Raw genomic sequence first — 21,461 nt, 5'->3', positions numbered from 1 at the left:
GTATCTCAATTCTGAGTAAGCACGCATGATTGCTAACACCAAGTCCTGGCTTCATCTGGGGAACAGTGTGTTCATACGGCTGATTAACTAGCTCACCAAAAAGATGATGAGAAAAGAATATGTTTAATCTAGAAGATTAATTGGATCAAATACATACTGTAATTTTTCTTCAAGCATCAGACGAGCAAGTCATGAATATAATGCGCTACCATTTAATCAAGTACAATACACATGAATTCTCAAATCTGTAACAGTATTGCACACTCTCCATTCTCTGTTTACATAGATATTGTATGTGGAGCTGACCAAAGAGGACAACTGGGCTTATCTGGTTTTACTCAGTCCAGGAAGAAAATCAGACAAGATCTCCACAGCTTAGGAACTGGGTTCTGACTGATCTGGAAGCATATTCTTCTCTAACTCCTCTGTATTGAGTTCTTTAAAAAGCAGAAAATGCCATTGTGATGTGTCCAAGTTAGAAAAAAAAATTGATTTATAAAGCAAAGCCATCTATAGTCGCTTCTTCAGGAACTGGTTCATGAGCTTTCCAAGATCACTTTATAAGTGATCTTCTATCAGACTTCATCCCTATGGGTGGAAAAAAGGCAACTGTGTTACTGCTGTGAATAAATTCACAATCTTCCTTTACCATGATAATGCATCTGAATATAATACTTATGAAAACAAAAGGCCAGATTGTGATGGAAGCTAGCATGCTCCATTATTCTTTAGTCTCTAAAATAGAAGGAGATGCACACAGCTCTCTTGCTGTGCCTGAGCATGTATGCCCCTTCCCAGCTGCATCTGCTAGGATTCTGGGGGTGGATCTTTCAGCCAGCGGATTCTGGAGATATGAGCTTCTGTCAACATCTTGCCAGTGACAAGGGCAAGTGGAACAAAAGACAAATTACAATCAGGGAAACAGATTTTTACCGAGGCCACTGCTTCTCCTTATCTGTCAGGGGAACATAGATCACGCCCATCAGTTGTGTTTCCACGATTTGCCCATCACTGGTTTTGTCATACTGCATCAGAACCTGGTTTGCACCTGCAGGCCCAACTGGCAAGATCAACCGGCCACCTGGCTTCAACTCTTTCAGCAACTGGCAAACAGAGGAGTAAATATCAGCAAGGACCAGAAACAGTTTGAACAAGGAAAGAAAGACAAAAGTAAAGCTGATTATGAGGTCTATTATGTCCACCAAAGGCGTTTACAGGGTTGCCAGCTTCACACAGAACAGAAAGGAAGCTATTCCAGTTCTGTTACAGCCACAGGTGCAAGGGAATGAATGCAGACAGATGACATGTCTGTTAATTCTTACCTCCTTTGGTACAGTGTCTGCTGCTGCTCCAACATGGATAGCATCATAAGGTGCTTCTTCAGGGTATCCCTGCCTGCCATCTCCAACTGCAGAGAGGGAATGTGCAATGAAGATCCTTGTTCATATGGTAACTCAACCTAGAGAACCCTCTATCTTTCTTTTCACTTGAAAGATATGTGAGGAAGGCTTTTGTATGTCAATTGTGTTGGCAATTTGGATTTCTACAAGAAGCCTACTAAGACAGGCTGCTCTATAAAGTTCATTTTTAAAGAAAGATAGATTTTGGAAACAGGCAACACCGTAAGAGGAAGGAAACACCAGAGCTGGGACAGACCCTGCATGACAAAGCAGGTTAGTGCAGACGCAGGACTCCAGAGACCTACATTTAAATCTGATGGGTCACAACAGAAGTAGAGTTTGGTAGTTTCCAATGGAGATATGGTCAAAAACCAAACCCAGTTATTTGATATTATCAGCAATCTTTACTTAAGAGGGGCTTAGTACTGAAATAAAAGAGTTGTTGCATACCCATAAGGAGAAGGTTGTATTGACAGAGCTGTTAGAGATGGATCAGTTGAATGGCACCTGCCTACATTATATATGGCTTCAGTCAGTGTTATTAGCCACCTAACCTTTAATTTGCACTTACCTGTGGAAATTAAGTTATTCAACAGAAAAATATAGTTTCTTTCTTAATTAATAATACTGTGACAAGCACTTGAGTACTACCGAAAAAAAAGAAAATTATGCCAACCACTGAGAGAGGCAGGTCTCCAGAAACAGCAAGGGCTAAGCACTGCCAGGCTACAATGCATTCAGGTACAGGAATGAAACAATAAGGTCATGGGCTACAGAGCTCACCCAGAAGTTTCAGACGGCCAGAAGTGAGCAGAGTTGGGTCATCTTCTCTGACATTTCTAATGGATTCATGGACCAGCTCTTCAATGTGTTCTATGCCTACTGCCTTCCCTGTGGGACCCACCTGAAAAACAGACATGTGCATATAGAGATTGTGCATTGTACAGGTGTTTTACTGTTGCAATAGAAGGATTAGAGAGAATTTCCAGGGAATTATCTGTTTTGGGGAAATATCTGAATAGGAGGTGCAAATTCTGTATCAAGTTAGTTTTAATGATGGGTAATCCTGTTTATAGAATCATAGGACTGGAAGAGACCTCAAGAGGTCATCTAGTCCAGTCCCCTGCACTCATGGCAGGACTAAGTATTATTTAGACCATTTCTGATAGGTGTTAGTCTAACCTGCTCTTTAAAAATCTCCAATGATGAGGATTCCACAACCTCCCTAGGCAATGTATTCCAATGTAGCTACCTGAAAGATGACTAGCCCAGTCTATGGGGATTACTAATCAGCATTCATTAGGAAAGATGCAGTCATCTGCTAAAGGTAGATTGGGAAGAGGAAACAAAAGCCTTCCTTGTCAGGATTTCTTTTTGAAAATGTGACTATTTCCCTGGTAGGAGAGTGTCATGGGCAGTCTTCTAGTGCTCTAAGAGTATTTTCAGAAATTCCTTTCATTAAGTCATTTTCTGTAGAGTATGTTTCTTAAGTTCAACAAAGCAAGTGAAAGTCAGAAAGAGACCGTTTCTGTATATGGCACTTAATTCACTCCCTTTTCAGTGTATACTGGGTTAATTTGTCTACTAGATCGTACTTCTGTTGGCAGATACACCATCTGTTTATATTCAAACTGACTGGAGGGATCACATTTATCTCTTGTTTAAGCTGATCTGGAGAGAAAAACCATAATAGGCTTGCTTTAAGAAGCAGATTACTTTTCTTCATATTTATCTCAAGCAAAGAAGCAAATAATCTTGTACTTTGCTCACCATTCTTGCAAAGCAAGCTGTGAGGTAACCACTTCCTGATCCCACATCCAGGGCCTTTGCTCCTTCCACTAGCTGATCCTTCAGCAACTCCAGAGCATGGGCATGCTATGGGGATAACACCAACAAGATTATATGATGCACACTTTCACACAGAGATGATAATTTCTCTCATGCCCCCAGTTTCTCCAGAGAGAATTGTGTTAATTGTGCAAGCATATTATGTTTAAAAACAAACTTTTTCCTTCCCATGCAGTGATGTCCCAATGTTGAGTTTGTAAAACCATTCTGATGACATCACCTTTGAAAGTTGTTAGGAATATGGATTTCATTAGTGGAATGTGTAGCAGAAAATATCTGGCTTGTGAAGGAAGAGGATCTCTTGAAAAAATAGAAAACTTCACTTTAAACAATAATTCTGTCTTGATAAGGCTAACAATTGATTTTTCAAGGTTGACTGTCCTTCCTTAAAACTGTTTGTAAGTATTTCACACGGTTGTACAGGACACCAGTAATAAATGACATGCGGTACAAGGCAGTGTCCAACGCTCATGCATATAAGACCTATGTCAACTTGCTATTACATCTTTTAAATTAAAGCTACCCTCCAAGTCTATGAATAGAATGGAAAGTTTATCTTACCATGTGGGGTGCACTGATTGTAGCCTTATATCCTGAAAAGAAACCACTGACCGTTAAACACAGGTAATATGAAATTATGACCATGTCTGTATAATTACTATTACCACCTCTAAACTGTTTTTATTTTTCTTTCAATAATGCAAACCTTTTCTGTTCTCCCACCTATCTGAGGCAATGTACTGACTTAAACTACCTCCTCTAGGGGGTGTTAATGACAGCAAAGCAGCTAAGAGCAATATTTCAGCTCCTGACTGTTCCAATCACCACCTAAGTATTCCAATCAACAACTTTTCAGGCTCATTCACAACCAAGACAGTTCTTCTGTTGCTTAGAGCCCACTTTTGCAGCCACTCCAATCAATAAGAATTCCGAGCACAGAATTGACCTGTTATGAGTTTGTTTGTAAGGAAGGGTGCGGGGGGGCATAATAGCCACAAAAAATAGTTAAGTACTATAATACCACAAATTGTCTAGCATTAAGCCACAAAGTGGATACGCTCAAAATAGAAGACCAAAAAAATCAAACATATTTCAATATGCTTGGTGTAGGAAAATAAGTTGCCAGAGAAATCAATAGAGAGGTGGTAGTGGAGGCAGCAGGGAGAAGTCTTAGAATGGATAATAATAATTCAAGGTTCACTCCCTCAAGATTTCAGGAAAGGAGGAAGAAAAGCTACAAACAGTATCTGCCTGTGCTACAGATGTATGTGTGTGGAGGAAATTTAGATATCTGTGTTCAGATACCTCAGTGAGAGAGATTTCAGCTTCAGTTGTTTATTGGAAATGTTGATTTAGACGAAGTTGCGAGGGAAGCTTTCAGGGCTGAGCATGCATGAGTGAAATATCAATGTACACTACGGTTACTATGCTTTGTGTCTTAGGAAAAAAACCTGTCTCACAGAACGGAGTAAAGCTAAAACAAAAGTGTGGGTGCAGTGCTGGGGTGGCCAACCTGTGGTTCCAGAGCCGCATGCGGCTCTTCGGAAGTTAATATGCGGCTCCTTGCATAGGTGCTGACTCGGGGGCTGGAGCTACAGGAGCAAACTTTTTAATGTGCTGGGGTGCTCACTGATGAACCCCTGGCTCTGCCCCAGGTCCTGACCCCACTTCACCCCTTCCCAAAGCTTCTTGCCACTTCCCCTGAGCCTGCCGTGCCCTCACTTCTCCTTCTCTCCCCTCCCCACAAGCCTCCTGCATGCCATGAAAGAGCTGATTGTGGTGGGCAGGAGGCATGGTGAGGGAGAGGGAGGTGCTGATCAGTGGGGGCTACCAGTGGGCAGGAGGTGCTGGGAGTGGGAGGGGGGGGATCTGATGGAGGGGCTGCTGACATTACTGTGGCTCTCTGGCAATGTACATTGGTAAATTCTGGCTCCTTCTCAGGCTCAGGTTGGCCACCCCTGGTGTAGTGTTTAGCTGCAGGTATCTCAGTTATATGTAGCATTCATAATATTTTCATGGAAATTATTCAGTTAATGTGGACATTCATGAATGAGCAAGTCACAAAATGGCTTCATCCTTCAAATACAAGAATTCTACTGCCTAACCCAAAATTTTTATTTCCCCTAACATCCCCTCCCCCCATTCAAACATGCCTCATGATAGGTACCATGGATGAAATTGCAGAGTCAGGATTTTTGCTCTTATTTTCCAGCCATCCTTTTTAATCAATCAATCAATCCCATTTTCTGACTTTGCATGTGGAAGGAAAAAGTTATTTCAAGGAGGCTTTTGCGCTAAGTATCACAATCCAGTTCCTGAGAGCACCGAATACTTTACACATACAGAAATACTGTTTACTATTTTCTCCTTTGAGTTTATACTGTTTGCATTTATCTATTTAATTTTTGAATCTACAGATGTTTTAAGGTTTTCCTCTTTTCTGGCTCACAAATGAGGTACTGAGTATGCACAACACAACTCCTACTGAAGTCAACTGGATTTGTGGGTGCACTGCACTTCTGAAATTCACACCAATGGCTTTTTGAACTATCTGTTGTCTTGTTTACACTTACAGCAGTGTGTAGTATATACTCACTACACATGTAGCTTCAGCCTGCTTTCACTGCAGCCTGTATCCACACTTGTCACTATAGTGTGTAGCTACATGCAGCAATGAAAAGTTTGGGTGGGGCAGCTGCCAGAGCCTTTCACTACAGCAGGGAAATGCTTCAGCAACAGGACACTACACTGCTAAAAACAGCCATGTAGACGTAGGAGGCACCCCTTGGGCATGTAGAGAGCTGGTAAGGTATATAGCTTAGGGTTCAGGCATATTGGTCACTCTACTTGCTCAAGTCATGTCTCACTATCTACACTGCTATTTATATCCATGCCAGCGGGACATGCTGCGTCAGTACACCATACACTGCCCTAAATGTAGACATACCTTGTGTCAAGAAACAATGGTCTACCAACGATCAGGGCTAATCTTCATACCATTTGTTCTTTCTACACTTCATAAAGAGTTTTGTTCTTCAAATACAGTGGCCCCGTGATCACATCTGAGCATTCCCAGACTCCAAATGGCAGATCCTTTTTCTATTTCTCCCAAAGAAACCCTCGAGTAGACCCATGCGAATACTCTTCTTGATGAGCCAGCAGTAAGAGTGCACATGAACTATTCCCCTTTCCCATTCTTGACACTATTCCATATAGGCAAGAATTGCTAGCATAGTAAACCAAGACCTACAAACTCACCCTGTGTCTTCCCTCCATTGTTCAATCACTGAGATTAGTGCAGCCATTACACATACCATAAAAGTGTCAATCTGCTACAAATTTCTTACCTATTGACTGAGGAGAATCCATGTATGGGAAATACTTGGTGTAGTGGGCTCTATCTGTGGCCAATAACACATCCAAGACCCGTTGAGATTTAATCACTCCATTTTCTTAAAAAAAGGATGGAGAGAAAGATTTCAGCTATTTAGTACTGTAACATGTTCAGGTTTGGACAGAGGCAGTGAATGGTTTGGGAAAGACAGGCAATAGAGCTACTTGTTTGCCTCCCGGTTTGTGGTTCAGATCTATCCCAGGTTAATAGTGAGTAAAAGTAGCTACCTTCCAATAGCAGTTTGATGCCCTGCATTAAATGAGTTGACAATCTCAGGTCAGTTCCTAGCAGGCAAGTGCCTGCATTACCAAGCACCGCACTTGGCAGTCTCAACAAAGAGGCAAAGGACTAAATGGACAGATGTATTTACACTGTTACCCCCCATACGTGGTTTCTTCAGGTCATATTTAAGGCACCTTGGCAGGATGTAAAATTATGAAGTTAAGGAGAATGACTGCAGAGAAGTTCATAGTTCCTTCATTTCTAATTTCCCTGCAGTAACTCCTGCTGAGAGAACAACTGTGTTGCTCTAGCAACAGGGGAATTCAAAGCTATTACAGTTACAACCCAAATCATCTGTCCAAAATGTAGTGGGAATACCAATAACTATTCTAGTCCCAAGACAGCTCATTGGAGTTAACTGCATAGAGCACTGACTTTTACAGTCAGTTATATCAGCTTCAGTCTCTCTATGCAATCTACAGAATCATACAACAGGTGTTTTGCATATTCTCAAATTAGACACACATGAGAGACTTTGGGCTAGTTTTCCTAGCATCGTGTCCTGTTTAGGATCAGAAACAGAACAGTTTCAGGCTGTGACATCGAGATTCTGAAGCGGGTGAAGATAAGTGCCAAGACTATTGCAGGACATTTTAGGATGATGGATTACAATCCCACTCAGTCAAATGTGAAAATCAAACCTACAACTGTTAAAGTGCTGTGAAGTTTCATCGGCAGCTTTAAGTGTGAGCCCTGAAGAGGGGCTGCTGGTGGTACTCACTGTAAAGATTGTTGAGTAGCTCAGCATGTGTTTTCCCACTTGAAGTCCAGGCCATGGTTCTTGTGAGCAACAGTCCCATGAGCACAGTAAATATAGCACACGGCAACACACGGCTCATCTCTCAGAAATGCACAGTGGCCTCCCAGACCTTGCATGCCAGTCATGGGGAGAGAAAGAGAGGGACGGGGGAAAAGAGAGAGACTTTAAAACAAGCTTGGATAACACCCAGCAAAACTCAAATCCTTCCCAAATCACAAATGGCCAAGATTAAAATGATATACACATCCTATAGCCATTAAACAATTTATGTTACATGATGTGCCTGATTACCGACCCTGAAGAATCAATACCTCTGACCAAACAATATACAGAGCACAGATTGCTGCAATGCAAGAATTCCTCATATTGCTCTGCCAACATGTCTTAATGTGGACCTAGAGAAAGCACCTCCATGCATAAAAGAGTACTTTAGTTTAGGAAGAGTTGTCAGTTGGCTAACTGATGATGGTTCATATGATGTGGACACTTATTCCCAGGGAATATAGAATCAGATGCCCAAACATACATGGCAACAGCTTTCTGTCACCACTAACCTGGGCTGGATTCTAACTAGCAGTATAGAAATAGAAGGTTCTGTATCCAGTTACCACTTTTCTACACTTCTCAGTGTTATGACCAACACTGAACTGTGTTTTTGAAGACACCCATTCCGAAGATACGAAGATGTCTCTGGACTCACATAAGCCCTTAAGTTCATTTTTTAAATTAAGAAATTAACCAACATTACAAACACAACTTGAATGTCTAAAGAAGGAAAAAACTAAACACTATTGCTACAGACATCCATAATTACATAAACACAGTTCCTGCATTTCTACATATTTTGCAGCAACTAAAAATTGCTTCTCAAAATTCAAGGAAGTGGGGAGGAATCTGTATCATTTAAGGGCTTTATAATAGTCCCCTGATACTGGGGCGCTACTTCAAGTACAGGTCTGCTTTGAAGAGATAATGGCATTTTCTTACTCCTTGTGAATATGTGGTCAGTTTTATTGTATTTTTTTATCATCAGAGTCAGCACATAAGTTTTTATTAGCTTGTAATCCTTTTAGCCTCTCAAAGCCAACACAGCTATGGGAGAGCGTGCTGAAGTTCTTGTTCCACGGTAATCACTAGAATTTTTTTTCTAACTTCCAGCCGGTAATATGAGTGCAGTTCTACTGTCTTCAGATTCTGCTGTAATGATGCCTGTGAGGTAGCAACGCTTGTGCAATCCCTTCCCCTTCAATGTAGAGCACAGATGTCACTGAGCTTAATTTGGCCTGCAGAGCTATTTTTGCTAGTGATGATGTGCAAGATGGAAAAACCCCAGATTGATTGTCAGAGCCTAGGCTCAGTTTACAGGACTGGGTGTTGGAAGAGACTCTTACCTGTAAGTTAAGCACATTTGATGCAGAAGTAATCAAGACAAACAAGAAACCCACAGTGTTATTTCAGTAACCTTTTAGAGTAGAACTACACCTTAAACCCCCTATCATCCTGTGTAACAATATACAGCAATGCCACTGTGACAGTCTATACCCTTATGTTCATTCCTTTTTCCAAGACTATGCTAAATTTTGTCATAATTGGATAATAATTTATTTGAATCCAATTATAATTTTTATGCCTCATTTCTTGTAGTCACTTAGTCTTTCTGTAGTTAATAAACTTGTTTTATTGTTTTATCTAAATCAGTATGCTTGGATTGAGGTGTTTAGGAAACTTCACTTGGGATAACAGGATTTGTGCATATCATTTTCTATTAATAAAATGACAGACTTCATATGAGCTTGTATTATCCAGGAGAGGGTTGGGCAGTACAAGATGCCCATTTCTAGGGAAAAGTCTCGGACTGGGAATTTGCTGGTGTTGCTCTGCAGTGTAATTCAAGAGTCACTGGCCATAGCACTCATATAATATAGCTGGGAATATATGTGTGGGCAGACCAGGAGTGGTTGCTTTCACAGCAGAGCAGTATAAAAGACACCTCAGGCTGGAGAATTGAGGGGAGACAGCTGTTCAACAGTCTGGATTGTATCCTGTGTAATGTCACAGGCACACACCACTTTAGGACATGAAGTAAAGAATGAATCCAACCAAAGCTGCAGAGGGAACCTACGAGAAAAGACATAAGCTAGATAAATAAGAGTTTGACCAGGGTACTGGAGCTCAAACATCTATTTTCACTAAAATACCACCACATCATCCTGATTTTGATTTTTTTCTCCCATGCGCCACAACAGTTTGCAGAATATCAGTTGCCCAGCTTTTAGTTTAAGTGGATCTAATGCTATTGGTGTATGGATTGATGGAAGACATTAAAGATGGCAGCCTTTAGAGTCCAAATTTTACATTACAGGTGGCTGCTAGGTAGATGTGGAGTCTCTGGCAGGGTGGATTTTCATCTCTCTGAAACCTTCTACTATCTGTACATGTAATAAGGGGGAATAACCTTTACATCCCTGTACTTCTCAATCACAATTACATACAGCCTTCTGTACCCGTCAGTCATTCCCATTCCCTGCCCTCAAAGCAAAGGGAAACCAGATTTAAACCATAGGGTCTCTATAGTTACTCACCTATAGTTACTTTCATGGCCAATGTGATTTACATATGCAAACTTAATGATGAAAAGGAAGTGACAGGCAGTCAAGTAAGAGATGGAAAAAGCAAAGAGAAAGCTAAAACATGGCTTTCTACCTTGGTCTGACCCAGAAAGCTGGGAAAGGCAACAGGAATGCCCAACTTTGCCCCCAGCCCCACAAAGGGCTTTCTGCAAGATCCTGTTAAAAATGAAAGTTACAAATAGTGTTGAGCTAGTAACAAATTCTCCATGTCCACTACACATTCCTTGACATATTACTTTATTGCCCATCCAGAGACAAGTTTAGTCTTCCAGGACACCTTCCTCTAAGAAAGTGAGAGAGGAATTCCCTTCTCACCTCAAAGAGAGACCATTACTCTCTCCAGGTTATACCATGAGTGGCAGAAGGGTGACCCAGAACTCCAAGGTCATGGCCATTGGAAGAGGATATTTTGCACATCTATAGCCTTTTATCCAAGGACATCTTTGGAGTCAAGCTCCCTCACAGAACATCAAACCCTTCAAATACCACTTTTTCCCCTTACAGCAAGAATAGCCTCACACAAGATTATGAGTTGTTTTAAATAAAATCTTATAACCTATCTCTAGGTTTTACAGGATTTATCACAGACAAGTAAAAGAAATAATTACTTTTGTGACTTATTATATCTAGGTAACTCCAGGTTACCTCTGCCTGAAACTCATTATAATGAAAGAATATTGACACCCATTCAGGATTTCTAGAGATTATTAATATTTTCAGTTGTTCCTTTTGCCATAAAGATTTTACTGGTTCTGCAGAAATCACATATGCAAAAGCCTTTCAACTAGAAATCACACTAATCTGTCAATTATGAGAAAGCTCCATAAGCAACAAGATCTGAATACCGAATAATAGTGAAACTAATCACAAAAATATTATATGTTAAAGCATTAAAGTACAGACCTTTGTGGTGCAGAACACAGCACTGAGATGGTTTAAATGTGATGTTGGTTAATATTACAAGCGGGAGGTAGATTATTTATTTTCAGTTTTAAAACTTTACTTTCAATATGAGAGTTGACTGGCATTTGTTCAGCTGAGAGATTTTCTCTCCCCTGCCCCACTGGTTTTAAAAGATGTTAAAGATAATCAGATGGGAGAAGGCTGAGGGAAGTCCCACTGTGACATGTACATCAGAATTAAGGATTCACTCTCAGTACAATTATAGTTGAAGTCAATGTGAAAAAGCAACCATTCCCCAGATGGGAATATGATCAGACCACTGACTCCATCTGATTTGGTGGTATCTGACCACAGCAAAGGCCAAAACTGGTTTCTTCAAGACAAGATCCCTTAAATGCACCCCCAATCAATTGTGCAATGCTGTGCATTAGGGACAGGGGAGGAAATGTTGTCTATACCCCTACAAGCAATGAATCTTCAGATCACAAACTATTTCATTACCTCACTTATTTTAACTTGCATAACTATACATGCTGTTGCATTGTGGAGTTGAGAATTTAATAGACTGTGGTAATTCTCCTAAAGGAGAAAATCTTAACAAGGGTGCATGTGTGTCAAACTACTCCATACTTAAGTGATAAAAACCTTTTTACATCTCTTTACAGAACTTAAAATAATTAAAAAATTCTCTTTAATATTAATCAAAAGTTTGTTAGTTTTAAATGGTGCACCTGGAGAACACATGGCAACATTGGAATGGGATAACTGAAAGCAACAGCAGGGATTCAAGCCAATATGTAACCTACTAATTTGTCAGATGAGTCCCCCGAGAATATTGCTGACTATTACCTACAGTGTTCTCCACCTAACTATAGGTTGCTTAATTACACAATAAGTTTATGCATATAAGAATCAGAGCATGTTCAGTTGCAAGTTATTACAGTAGAAGCTTGGCGTTACGAACTGACTAGTCATCAACACACCTCATTTGGAACCATAAGTACACAATCAGACATCAGCAGAGATTAAAAAGCAAATACAGCACAGTACTGTGTTAAACGTAAACTACTAAAAGTAAAGAGAAAGCAGCATTTTTTTCTATGTAATAAAGTTTCAAAGCTGTATTAAGTCAATATCAGTTGTAAACTTTTGAAAGAACCACCATAAGGGTTTGTTCAGAGTTAGGAACATTTCAGAGTTATGAAAAACCTCCATTCCCGAGGTATTTAAGTCAGAGGTTCTAGTGTAAAAGTTAGCCATATAAGGACCTTTTAAAAATTCACTATTCAAATACCAAATTAAGCTGTAAATGCTGCCCTCTGCTGTTTTAAAGCTCCTGCCCCTTGACTTATCTGAAGAGTTTTGATCCACCCACCCCCTTTACCACCTGCAGCGAAGTGCAAAACAACACGTCACTCGGGTATAAAAACATCCCGTTGGGAAACAACACGTGTGTCCCACTGGCCAAGGGAACGTGCAAGGCCCTGAGAGGGCTGGACAGTTTCCAGCTCTCTTCCCGCCTCCCTCCCTCCGCGCTCGCACCCAGGAGTGGCGCGCAGTCAGGGGCAGGTCCCGGGGGGTGCGCTCAGCAGACAGCGACTAACCAGGGTTTCAAGCATCCGTGTTAGTCCGGATCTGTAAAAGCAGCAAAGAATCCTGTGGCACCTTGCAGACTAACAGACGTTTTGGAACATGGGCTTTCGTGGGTGAATACCCACTTCGTCGGATGCATCCGTGCTCCAAAACGTCTGTTAGTCTATAAGGTGCCACAAGACTCTTTGCCGCTTAACCAGGGTTTGTAAAATTAAGCCTCTGACTCTAGTGCCAGCGAGTTAAAATCGGAGGCAAACGAAATAAACCCTCGCACCGCTCGAGCCCGCGGGAAGCGGCCGGCGCAGGCAGCCCTCGCCCGGGGCTGGCTGGGCGCCCCAGCGCTGGGCGAAGGAGCCTGAGGGGCGCCGCCGGGCTCGGATCGATGCGGGCAGTTGGCACCGCCTGAGGCAGCGGAGGAGGCCGCGAAGGGGCACAGCCCCGCCCCGCCCACCAGGCCGAGAACGCAGATCCCACTCCGGTGCCCACAGAGCCCGCGGGGAACGGCCGGCGGGGGCACAGACAACGCTACGTCCTTCCCTAGCGCACCTGACTAGGACCCCACGCTGCCCCTGCGGCAGTGGAGTAGGTCAGGGGGAGCAGCAGCCTCACCTACGCAGGCGCACTAGGGCCTCCTCCGAGCCCTCATACCGCGCAGACCCACTTTCACGCCCTCCTCTATTAAGAGTAACAACGACTGCCCTCCGCGCTCCGTTTGTTGTGAGGACAACTTCCGCCCGGCTTCAAGATGGCGTCACGCCAAACACCGCGCTACATTCCCCGCCCCCCTCTCTCCAGGAGGGAGAATAATTGGCACTTTCTTGTAGCCAATGGCTGGCTCTGCGGTGCTGCCCTTCCATTCGCTGATTGGTCAGGCTAGACGTCAGTGAAATCTCAGTACGTCCCCATTCGTCCTACCCCGGAGGTAAGAGGGGGCAGCAGTGAGGGACTCAGGTAGGTGGGTTCTTGGGCTCTGCCGGTACTGGGGTGTCGCTGCTGCCTCTGTGCCGGGGGAGGGGCCGTCAGCGCACCTCTGGCTTCAGCGGGGGAAAGGTCTGGGAGGTTGTTCCCCAAAAAGGCGGTAGCAGCTCCCCCGAGGCTACAGGGCCTCCACGATGAGGCCATTGGCATCGCCACTATCCTTCGGACTTGACCCTGCTGAGATTTTGAGTTTGAGGCAAAGAATGTGCCCTGAATGGAAGAGGGGCAGCCTTCCCCCAGCCCTAGCCTCTCCCTGAATGGGGATGTGCATAAAATGGGACCGGGAGCTCAACCACACCTGTCTTTTACATAATCCGAGCAACAAGGTTTTTGTAATCATGCCTTTTTTGCCCATGTGAATAGGCTCTGGCAAACCTTGGACTGTGTTCACTGCGGCAGAATTGCTGCATTACGAAGTAGTGTTTGGTTTGAAAATTTCCAGCTTAGGTGAATGGCCTGTAAGTCACAGGATGGACCCATCAAAATCAGGGTGGCTCTTTACAAAAGATAGCGTAAACTGGACATTATTTTAAATTGACTGAGGTGCAAGCTTTTCTGAATCATTCTATTATGACTCATGTAATAGATTACATAATCGCAATTCGCGGTATACAATCTGTTAGTACAAATTTCCCTTTATGGAAAGTGAGAAACTAGACTTAGCTCCTTTCAGAAAATCACCTTCTAAAAATCTAGAAGCTTTCCCTTTGTTTAGACTTAAGGGTAGGGAAAGAATCATGTGTAGATGTAAACATTGTTTTACAGTTGATGCTTACAATTCATCATATGTATTTTTTTCAGGAATTCTGCATAATGAAAATGATTGAGAATGTTGACTCTGTAGTGACTAGGTCAAGCCAGGACCTATGGGCTGAAATCTGTTCATGTCTGCCAGATCCAGACCAGAAAGATGACTTTAGTGATGCTTTTACAGATTCCTTCACAGATTCTTACATCAGTGGAGAAAGCCAGGATGAAGAACCAGCTGGTTCTTTCCAAGCAAATCTGAAGCCCTGGGCACCTCTGAAAGATTCTGAGATATATTTAGCATCACTAGGTGAGTATATGGTAAAAATTCCAATTTCTGAGTTTGCTTCAATCAGAAAGTAAGTTTAGAGAATGGTGATGGCTTCTGTATCTCTGTTAGTGTAATTGTAACTCAGGGGATGACACTCATCCCTCTGAATTAAAAGGCTCTGGACTCAAGCTCCACCTGAGGATTTGACTTGTACCCAAGGTTGATAGTGCACTGAAGTACTGGCAATCTGAGGAGCTGCAAAATTAACTTAGTTAAGCTTCAGCTGGGCTGTTAAAACTGAGGCCCTTTCTACACATTTCTGGGTATTTCTGTAGGTGAATTAAAGATCCCACACCGTCTTTCAAAAATAATTCAGAGTTAACCACTGTTCCTCCTCTAAAGGAAATAGTTTCCACTGCATTTAACTATGAATAGGGAATATGTTCTGAACTCATAATGACTCTGTCTGTATTACCTGTATCTAATTTGTTGCTTTGTGAAACCTTTTGAGACACTTCTAATCATTCTATCAAATATGTTGTGTGCTTATGGAGAGAAATGCAGTTTACTATTGATCCGTGACCACTGTCCAGCTTGGGGGAGAAAAACTCAAAACAAATACTAGTTGTACTTTCCTAAGTCCTGCACACTAAAGAGATCAAAAAAAGAAGTCACTCACAGGAGTAGTGCAGATCTTCATAATGTGATCATCCCTCTTCTTTCTTGCACATTGTATGCGTCCTGAGATCAGTTCTTCTCTTGTGCTTTGATCAGTTGTTAAACAGTTTATGTTGGCACTTAAATTCTTATGACTAGGCTTTGGAGTCAGTACTCTGTTGCAACTAATAGGAGCACTTTATACCTCACAGCTATTGTTTCAGCCTGTGTGCTGAGTTGCAAGGTTTCACAGTCTTTGCAACCAAAAGGGCTAGAGACTTATGTCTTAAAATGACAACTTAGAATCTGGAGCACAAGATGATAGCCTCTAAAAAGAAATCCTGGCCTGTTATGCCACCACAAGCTGACCCAATTTGACTCCTTCCTATGACACTGTGTTCTGTCAAAACTACAGTGAGCACAAGTTAATACATGAGCCAGATGAAGAAATCCACAATAATGAAATTTTTAAAAAAGACAACCCTATTGCTTTAAACAAAAGAATGTACTCATCCAGATTTCAAGTAGTAGTAAAATGGTTAACTTTTAAATATCATTTAATTATGCAGAGTTAATCTAACCCTTTGGATTTAAGCTCTCTTGCCATAACCACCTGTTTTTCTTTCTCTTCAAATAAACTTATTTTTTTCTCCCCCCCAGAGAGAAGACTGATGAGAATTAAGGGTTTGTCTCAGGAAGTGACCTCCAAGGATATGCTGCATACTCTGGCCCAAGCAAAGAAGGAATGCTGGGATAGGTTCCTGCAGGAAAAGTTTGAATCTGAATTTTATGTGGAGGGACATGAATATGAAGAGAGGTAACAAGCATGATGAGGAAAGGCCAGTCAGACTGATTCAGGGATTACCATTAGCAAATAGAGCAGAGCTTTCTTTAAAATAAAACTGTTGGAGATTTCTAGTGAAGTGTGTGCGGGAATTATAGCATTACAGTAATATTGATACTTAACACTTGGCCTCTTCTGAGCAAGTCACTGATATTACTACAGCATTTCAGCAGGACAGGAAAGTAGTCCTATCTCCATCTTATACATAGGATGACTGTGGCAAAGAGGTTAAGGCCTGAATTTTGAAAAGTCCACTAATTTTGGGTGCCTCAATTTTGGAGTGTGCAATTTGACACATGTTGGACTTGCTTTTCATAGGTGCTTTGGCTTCAGTTGCTTTATTTAGAATGGTGGATGCTCAGGCTTGCTGAAAATATGGCTGAATATGTCTCAGTTGGGAACTATCTAAAAATTTAGGCCTAAGCCTAGAGTGAGAAGCTCTATGCAAGCCAGCTCCTGAATCCGCGCAGAGTCCCACTGAAGTCCACACCTGCTCCAGCAAGAGAGAGACCTGTGAGGAGCTTTTTGCAAGATCAGGTCCAGGCAGGAGTTGGTGTCAGAGCTCAGATTAGAACTCTTGAGTTCCTGGCTCCTGTTTCTGTGCTTAGCCTGTAGTGCTCTTGTAAGCTCTCTCCCTTGAAAATAAAAGTTTTATATAAATATTAGCATCCTCGTTAGGTAGGTCAGATAAAGGAAACAGAAATTGTTCAGGCTTATAGAACAATGGTCCTAGTTCCCTCTCATGAAAGATGCTGTTTCCTATACTTTGAACTGCAGTCCCTTAGAGACAACGTCCTGACTTGTGTTACAGATGCCATTAAAACATCATTTGGGGATGTCAGGAACCAAACAGTCATCTTCTTGAGCACAGTGGATTCCTGTTTCTTCTCTGGCACACAGATTAGTCTGTTAATAGATCCCTCCTGTAGCCATAGGAGCGCCTATACAATGGAAGAAAGGCCCATGGAGAGTTAACACCACCACATTTTATAATTCAGTACTGGCATTTACTGCTATCTTATATTTAACTTCTTACTTCTGCTTTCCCTCAGCACCCTGGAACATTTAAAGCGGTGGCTGCAGCCTGATAAAGTGGCAATCAGTACTGAAGAGGTACAGTACCTGATTCCCCCAGAGTCCCATATAGAGAAGCAAGAAACTGGGGAAGAGTCTCCAGCAGCAGAACAATGAAATGCACTCCAACCATGCGAAGCAGCTGTCCAAGGACTGATGGAGCTGCATTTAGTGGCAGTAATAAAAGGGCAGGGTGAGGAATTGCCAATTTTCGGTCAGCAAGGGAAAGAGCTGTGGACATCCAGAGGATAGAATTGCATTTTTTAATCGACAGGAGTGAAGTGTCCTGCAACTTTGTGCATGCTGGACTTAAATCTTGTTTTTATCTACGTGGTTTTCCATCTTGTAGCAAAACAATCATTCCAGTTTAAAAAAAAATAATTGTTTGTAAGTCACAAAAAGAAGCTGGTCAAAAAGGGTGATATCCTAGAATAGCGCAGCTAAAACTCAAAAGACAGACATTTCTTCCTCCTTTCTTGTACCCTCTCTTTGTGGCTATATCTTTCCTGTTGCTAGCTTCACGGGCTTTACTCGTTGATTTGTTACAACAAATCTGCTGTAAAGTTATCTGTAGAACTCCACAATTTGTGCTTGAGTTGGCTCTAAACTTTATCCTGGAGAGATGAGAAACATTTGCCCTGTTTGGATTTGGTGCAAACTAAATGGCACCGTACTCTCCAATGACAATTACCAAAGCCTGTTTAACATTCTTCTCTTTATAATGTACCAGCATGGAATATCACATTTATTGGACCTTCAGACAGTCTTGTTTGAAAAGAAGTGTTCCTCTACTTTTTTTCTTCTGCTTGATTTGTTTCCCTCCCCGAGAGGGGCAGGTTAGATTCTAAATCAGTGGAAGTGACAACTGCTCAATGGATTGTTTTCATGTTAAATAATTCTTTGTGAGTCTTACATTAAGCCTGTTTGTATAGATACTTGATCTGTTTTATCTGCAGCAAATTGTCCCCCATCATTACTCAGAGGGTCTGTAATCCTGACCTTTGTATGAGGCTGACTCTTATAATTATTATATAGTAGCTGCAGTTTCTTATATGATATCAACAGCATAAAGCAATAGAGAGCAATGGCTTACATCTTCTGCTGGGTTCCTAAAACTGTAGTGATTAGTTCTAATACTTTATACCGATGTAGATGTTCTGTAGCAAATATGGATCTGTGAAATGCACTTGCAAACCAGCTTCTTGAAATACCTACCACTGTTTCCATGTCTCTATAATTGAGTGGTGCTATTGTCTCTTTATTCGAGCCATGGTTTTACTGCTACTTCTGAGCAGGAAGTCCAACAGGATGACTTGGGACTCGTCTAAATGGGGAAATTTACCTGCAAAACTATATCACTATAGTTACGCCAGTATAAGTCCCTGCATGAACACTCTTATTACAGAATAAGTGTCCACATGGGAAATTATACCAGTATAACTATATACATACCGGTACAGAAGTATACCAGTATAATTATGTCAGTAAACTTCCCCATGTAGACATGGGAAATACAGCTCATTGTTTGAACATATAGAGCTGAGTCTTTTATTGGCCCACAGCTGGGAAGAATTTACAGTATTAGTGCCAGTGAAAACCCAGACTTAAGTCTCCTTCAATGCAAAACTACTTATTTGAAAGAATCAGACAAGCAGCAAAAAGGTTATACACCGCTTCTTCCTAATAAGCCTCAATTCCCCAAGCATAAACTCTTAGTAACTGTGTTGGCCCTATGCATTATCCTGATTGGCAAATAAAGCAGGTATAGCTACCAGTTCTAGATGGAGACTTCTTTTCCTTTTCTTCTCAAGCACTTGATCTGTCAAATGTCCCTGGGGCAGGGTGTTGGCTACCCTGAAACCCTGTGGTCCAAAAGTCTCTTAAAAGTCCCTCGCAGTAGGCTATTGGCTATAGTGGCAATCCTACAGCATCACAAGGCTCCTCGGATATTAGTTGGGGTGGCAATGGCATGTATGATTATTCGCCAGTACTTATACTTATCTCCAAGGAGTCACATGTCCCCCAAATATGCCGTGTTGGCATTTCATAACTTTTTTTTTTTCTGCTTAATAGTTTTGGAAGGGACTACAGGGCCAGACTGAAGGCCAACTAACATTTACCTTCTCATCAATCATTCACCTCAGCTGTTTGTTGTGCTGTCCTAAGGAGTCAGTTGACCCAAGTCAGTTAGTACCAAGTCCACCATCTATATGTTTTCTGCATTTTCTAGGTGGTCTGACCATTGACTGACCATGACAGTTCTTCCAGATCAGCACAAATACACAGAGCCCCGATTAAACATCTAAAGTACATAGTTGTGTCAGCATCCAAATACAAGTTCAGCACTCTCACTTAGTAACTTTCCATACCACCTGTCTGATGCTAAGGGAACCCTGATCACAGAATCCCCTAGCAAATGCAGACTTACTAAGCTGTACCAGTCTCATGTCAATCACAGTAATTCATAATGGTGAGATGGTGCTGAATTATTAAGGACAGGAGATGTACAAGATGTGTTTTTTAAATTAAATTTCCACTATTTAAACTCCCCCAAATTTAAAATGCTGTTTAAAAATAGAAAAGTACACCTTCTACCTTGATATAATGTGACCCGATATAACATGAATTCAGATATAATGTGGTAAAGCAGTGCTCCACAGGGGTGGGGCTGCGCACTCCGGTGGATCAAAGCAAGTTTGATATAACACGGTTTCACCTATAACACAGTAAAAATGTTTGGCTCCCGAGGACAGCGTTATATCGAGGTAGAGGTGTAAGTGTACATTTGAAAATCTCTTGCTTTATTATACATTGATACTGAGTTTCTATTCTGTAGCTGAAACTATGTTGTCAGACTATAATGAGGGTGACTTTCTATTTGATACAGTTCAAAAGGACGTGTTAATGATTTCCTCTTCTTTGTAATCAGATTGTGGTTAGGATATTTTATACTACACTGTAGTTTCCCTTTAAAGCTGCTAGTAAAGAGATTATACACCTGGAATCAGAAAGTCTCAACCTAAGTTGAAGTTTCAACAAAATTTAAATATTTGAACCTACAAATTGAGTAACTGAGGTAATCTCATGCAAAAATAAACCAGTTTTTATGAGTTACATTTTACGTATAATAAAATGAAGCTAAATATATGAATTGGCTCTTCTGTTTGTTCAGAGGGGGAAGTTTAGAGCAAGCAATTTTGGTTTTTGACTTTTCCATTTTAAAAAGTGAGATCCCCAAGGAAAAGTAGTATTGGAAAAAGCTTGTCTGACTACATCATTAGCAACTGAGCTCTTCCTGTTTACACTGATATGTCACCAGTCACCTAACATCCCCACTGGATGTCACTGCACTGAACAGTGTACATTAGTAAGGTGTAGGTAGTAGATTACATACTGAACTATGGACGTGTAGTCCTATGGCCTTGTGAGCCAATCTTGGTACCTCAGAGACAGACAACTGAAAGGGGAAGTGGGCTATTGTAGTCTGTAAATAGTTCCATTCAATTCTATCAGTGAAGCCAGTTGTGTGAGGGGCAGAGTACCTTCAGCTCCCGCAAAGCTGAGTCCCACATGAAGTAATATATATCGGAGTGTTTGTTGCTTTCAAATGGTGCACAATCAGGCCCACTGACTAGTGTACTTAGCCTTTTGCAAAACAGGGTGAAATACGTCTTTGCTATAATTTAACTCTGAACAAAACACAGAAAAACTTATAAAAACATACGTGTAAAAAATTGTCAGGGGGGTAAATGGATGTACAAGATTCAGGATAATGGTGAATCAGGTCCACAAAACTCTCCACATCTTCACAACAGAGAATTAAAACCATCAAAACTTAAAGACTCTATTAAATGGCTTTTAACTGGAGAGCAGACTTGGCTCAAACATCAGATCCAACCCTCCCAATGTTAATGAAATCTAGATCCAAAGCCCCTGGCTCAGGCTTATCTCTACATCTGCCTTGATCCAGGCAGAAAGCAGTGGCATATTGGCCTGAGAATAAACAGAGAATCAAGGGAAATTGGTTAATATATCAACATTGAAACGGATATAGCCCAGTAATATGTGTTAAATAAAGTA

At 41.5% G+C, this 21,461-nt stretch overlaps 2 protein-coding genes across 10 annotated transcripts; one reads left to right on the top strand and one right to left on the bottom strand.

Moving 5' to 3' along the window:
• Nucleotides 1-104: 104 nt before the first annotated feature.
• LOC120403747 (protein-L-isoaspartate(D-aspartate) O-methyltransferase-like) lies at nt 105-19,241 on the bottom strand. 4 transcript variants are annotated; one of them, XM_039535308.1, is made up of 10 exons: nt 13,420-13,552; nt 9,675-9,802; nt 7,646-7,793; nt 6,596-6,700; nt 3,810-3,841; nt 3,171-3,275; nt 2,184-2,304; nt 1,323-1,408; nt 934-1,103; nt 105-588 (listed from the first exon to the last, which is right to left on the bottom strand). In XM_039535308.1, exons 3-10 carry the CDS (start codon nt 7,761-7,763, stop codon nt 576-578), a joined length of 750 nt encoding a protein of 249 aa, XP_039391242.1. In that variant the 5' UTR covers nt 7,764-7,793; nt 9,675-9,802; nt 13,420-13,552; the 3' UTR covers nt 105-575. The 4 variants fall into 4 exon arrangements, with proteins under 4 accessions (XP_039391242.1, XP_039391240.1, XP_039391241.1 ...); XM_039535306.1 differs by lacking the exons at nt 9,675-9,802; nt 13,420-13,552 and adding an exon at nt 19,154-19,241; XM_039535307.1 differs by lacking the exon at nt 9,675-9,802 and having other exon boundaries at nt 13,420-13,555.
• On the top strand, nt 13,604-19,943 carry CCDC32 (coiled-coil domain containing 32). Of its 6 annotated transcripts, none has more exons than XM_039535314.1 (4): nt 13,604-13,732; nt 14,590-14,845; nt 16,124-16,280; nt 17,360-19,943. In XM_039535314.1, the coding sequence occupies exons 2-4, from the start codon at nt 14,602-14,604 to the stop codon at nt 17,496-17,498; spliced, it is 540 nt and encodes a 179-aa protein (XP_039391248.1). In that variant the 5' UTR covers nt 13,604-13,732; nt 14,590-14,601; the 3' UTR covers nt 17,499-19,943. The 6 variants fall into 6 exon arrangements, with proteins under 6 accessions (XP_039391248.1, XP_039391245.1, XP_039391250.1 ...); XM_039535311.1 differs by having other exon boundaries at nt 13,604-13,761; XM_039535316.1 differs by lacking the exon at nt 13,604-13,732 and adding an exon at nt 13,742-13,765.
• The last annotated feature ends 1,518 nt before the right edge of the window (nt 19,944-21,461 follow it).

Source organism: Mauremys reevesii, linkage group 4, assembly GCF_016161935.1.
Source record: "Mauremys reevesii isolate NIE-2019 linkage group 4, ASM1616193v1, whole genome shotgun sequence".
Classification (NCBI taxonomy): Eukaryota; Metazoa; Chordata; order Testudines; family Geoemydidae; genus Mauremys; species Mauremys reevesii.
The sequence above is the reverse complement of the archived record's forward strand: the minus strand, read 5'-3'. Positions and strand labels throughout refer to the sequence as shown.

Bases quoted from the DNA above. Each gene is read 5' to 3' on its own strand.
- CCDC32 (XM_039535310.1), top strand. From the start codon at position 14,046: ATGGGGATGTGCATAAAATGGGACCGGGAGCTCAACCACACCTGTCTT. The intron at 14,846-16,123 runs GTGAGTATATGG...TCTCCCCCCCAG, and splicing joins GATATATTTAGCATCACTAG to AGAGAAGACTGATGAGAATT. The intron at 16,281-17,359 runs GTAACAAGCATG...GCTTTCCCTCAG, and splicing joins GGACATGAATATGAAGAGAG to CACCCTGGAACATTTAAAGC.
- LOC120403747 (XM_039535306.1), bottom strand. From the start codon at position 7,763: ATGAGCCGTGTGTTGCCGTGTGCTATATTTACTGTGCTCATGGGACTG. The intron at 6,701-7,645 runs GTGAGTACCACC...CCTTTTTTTAAG, and splicing joins GCTACTCAACAATCTTTACA to AAAATGGAGTGATTAAATCT. The intron at 3,276-3,809 runs GTAAGATAAACT...TTATCCCCATAG, and splicing joins CAATCAGTGCACCCCACATG to CATGCCCATGCTCTGGAGTT.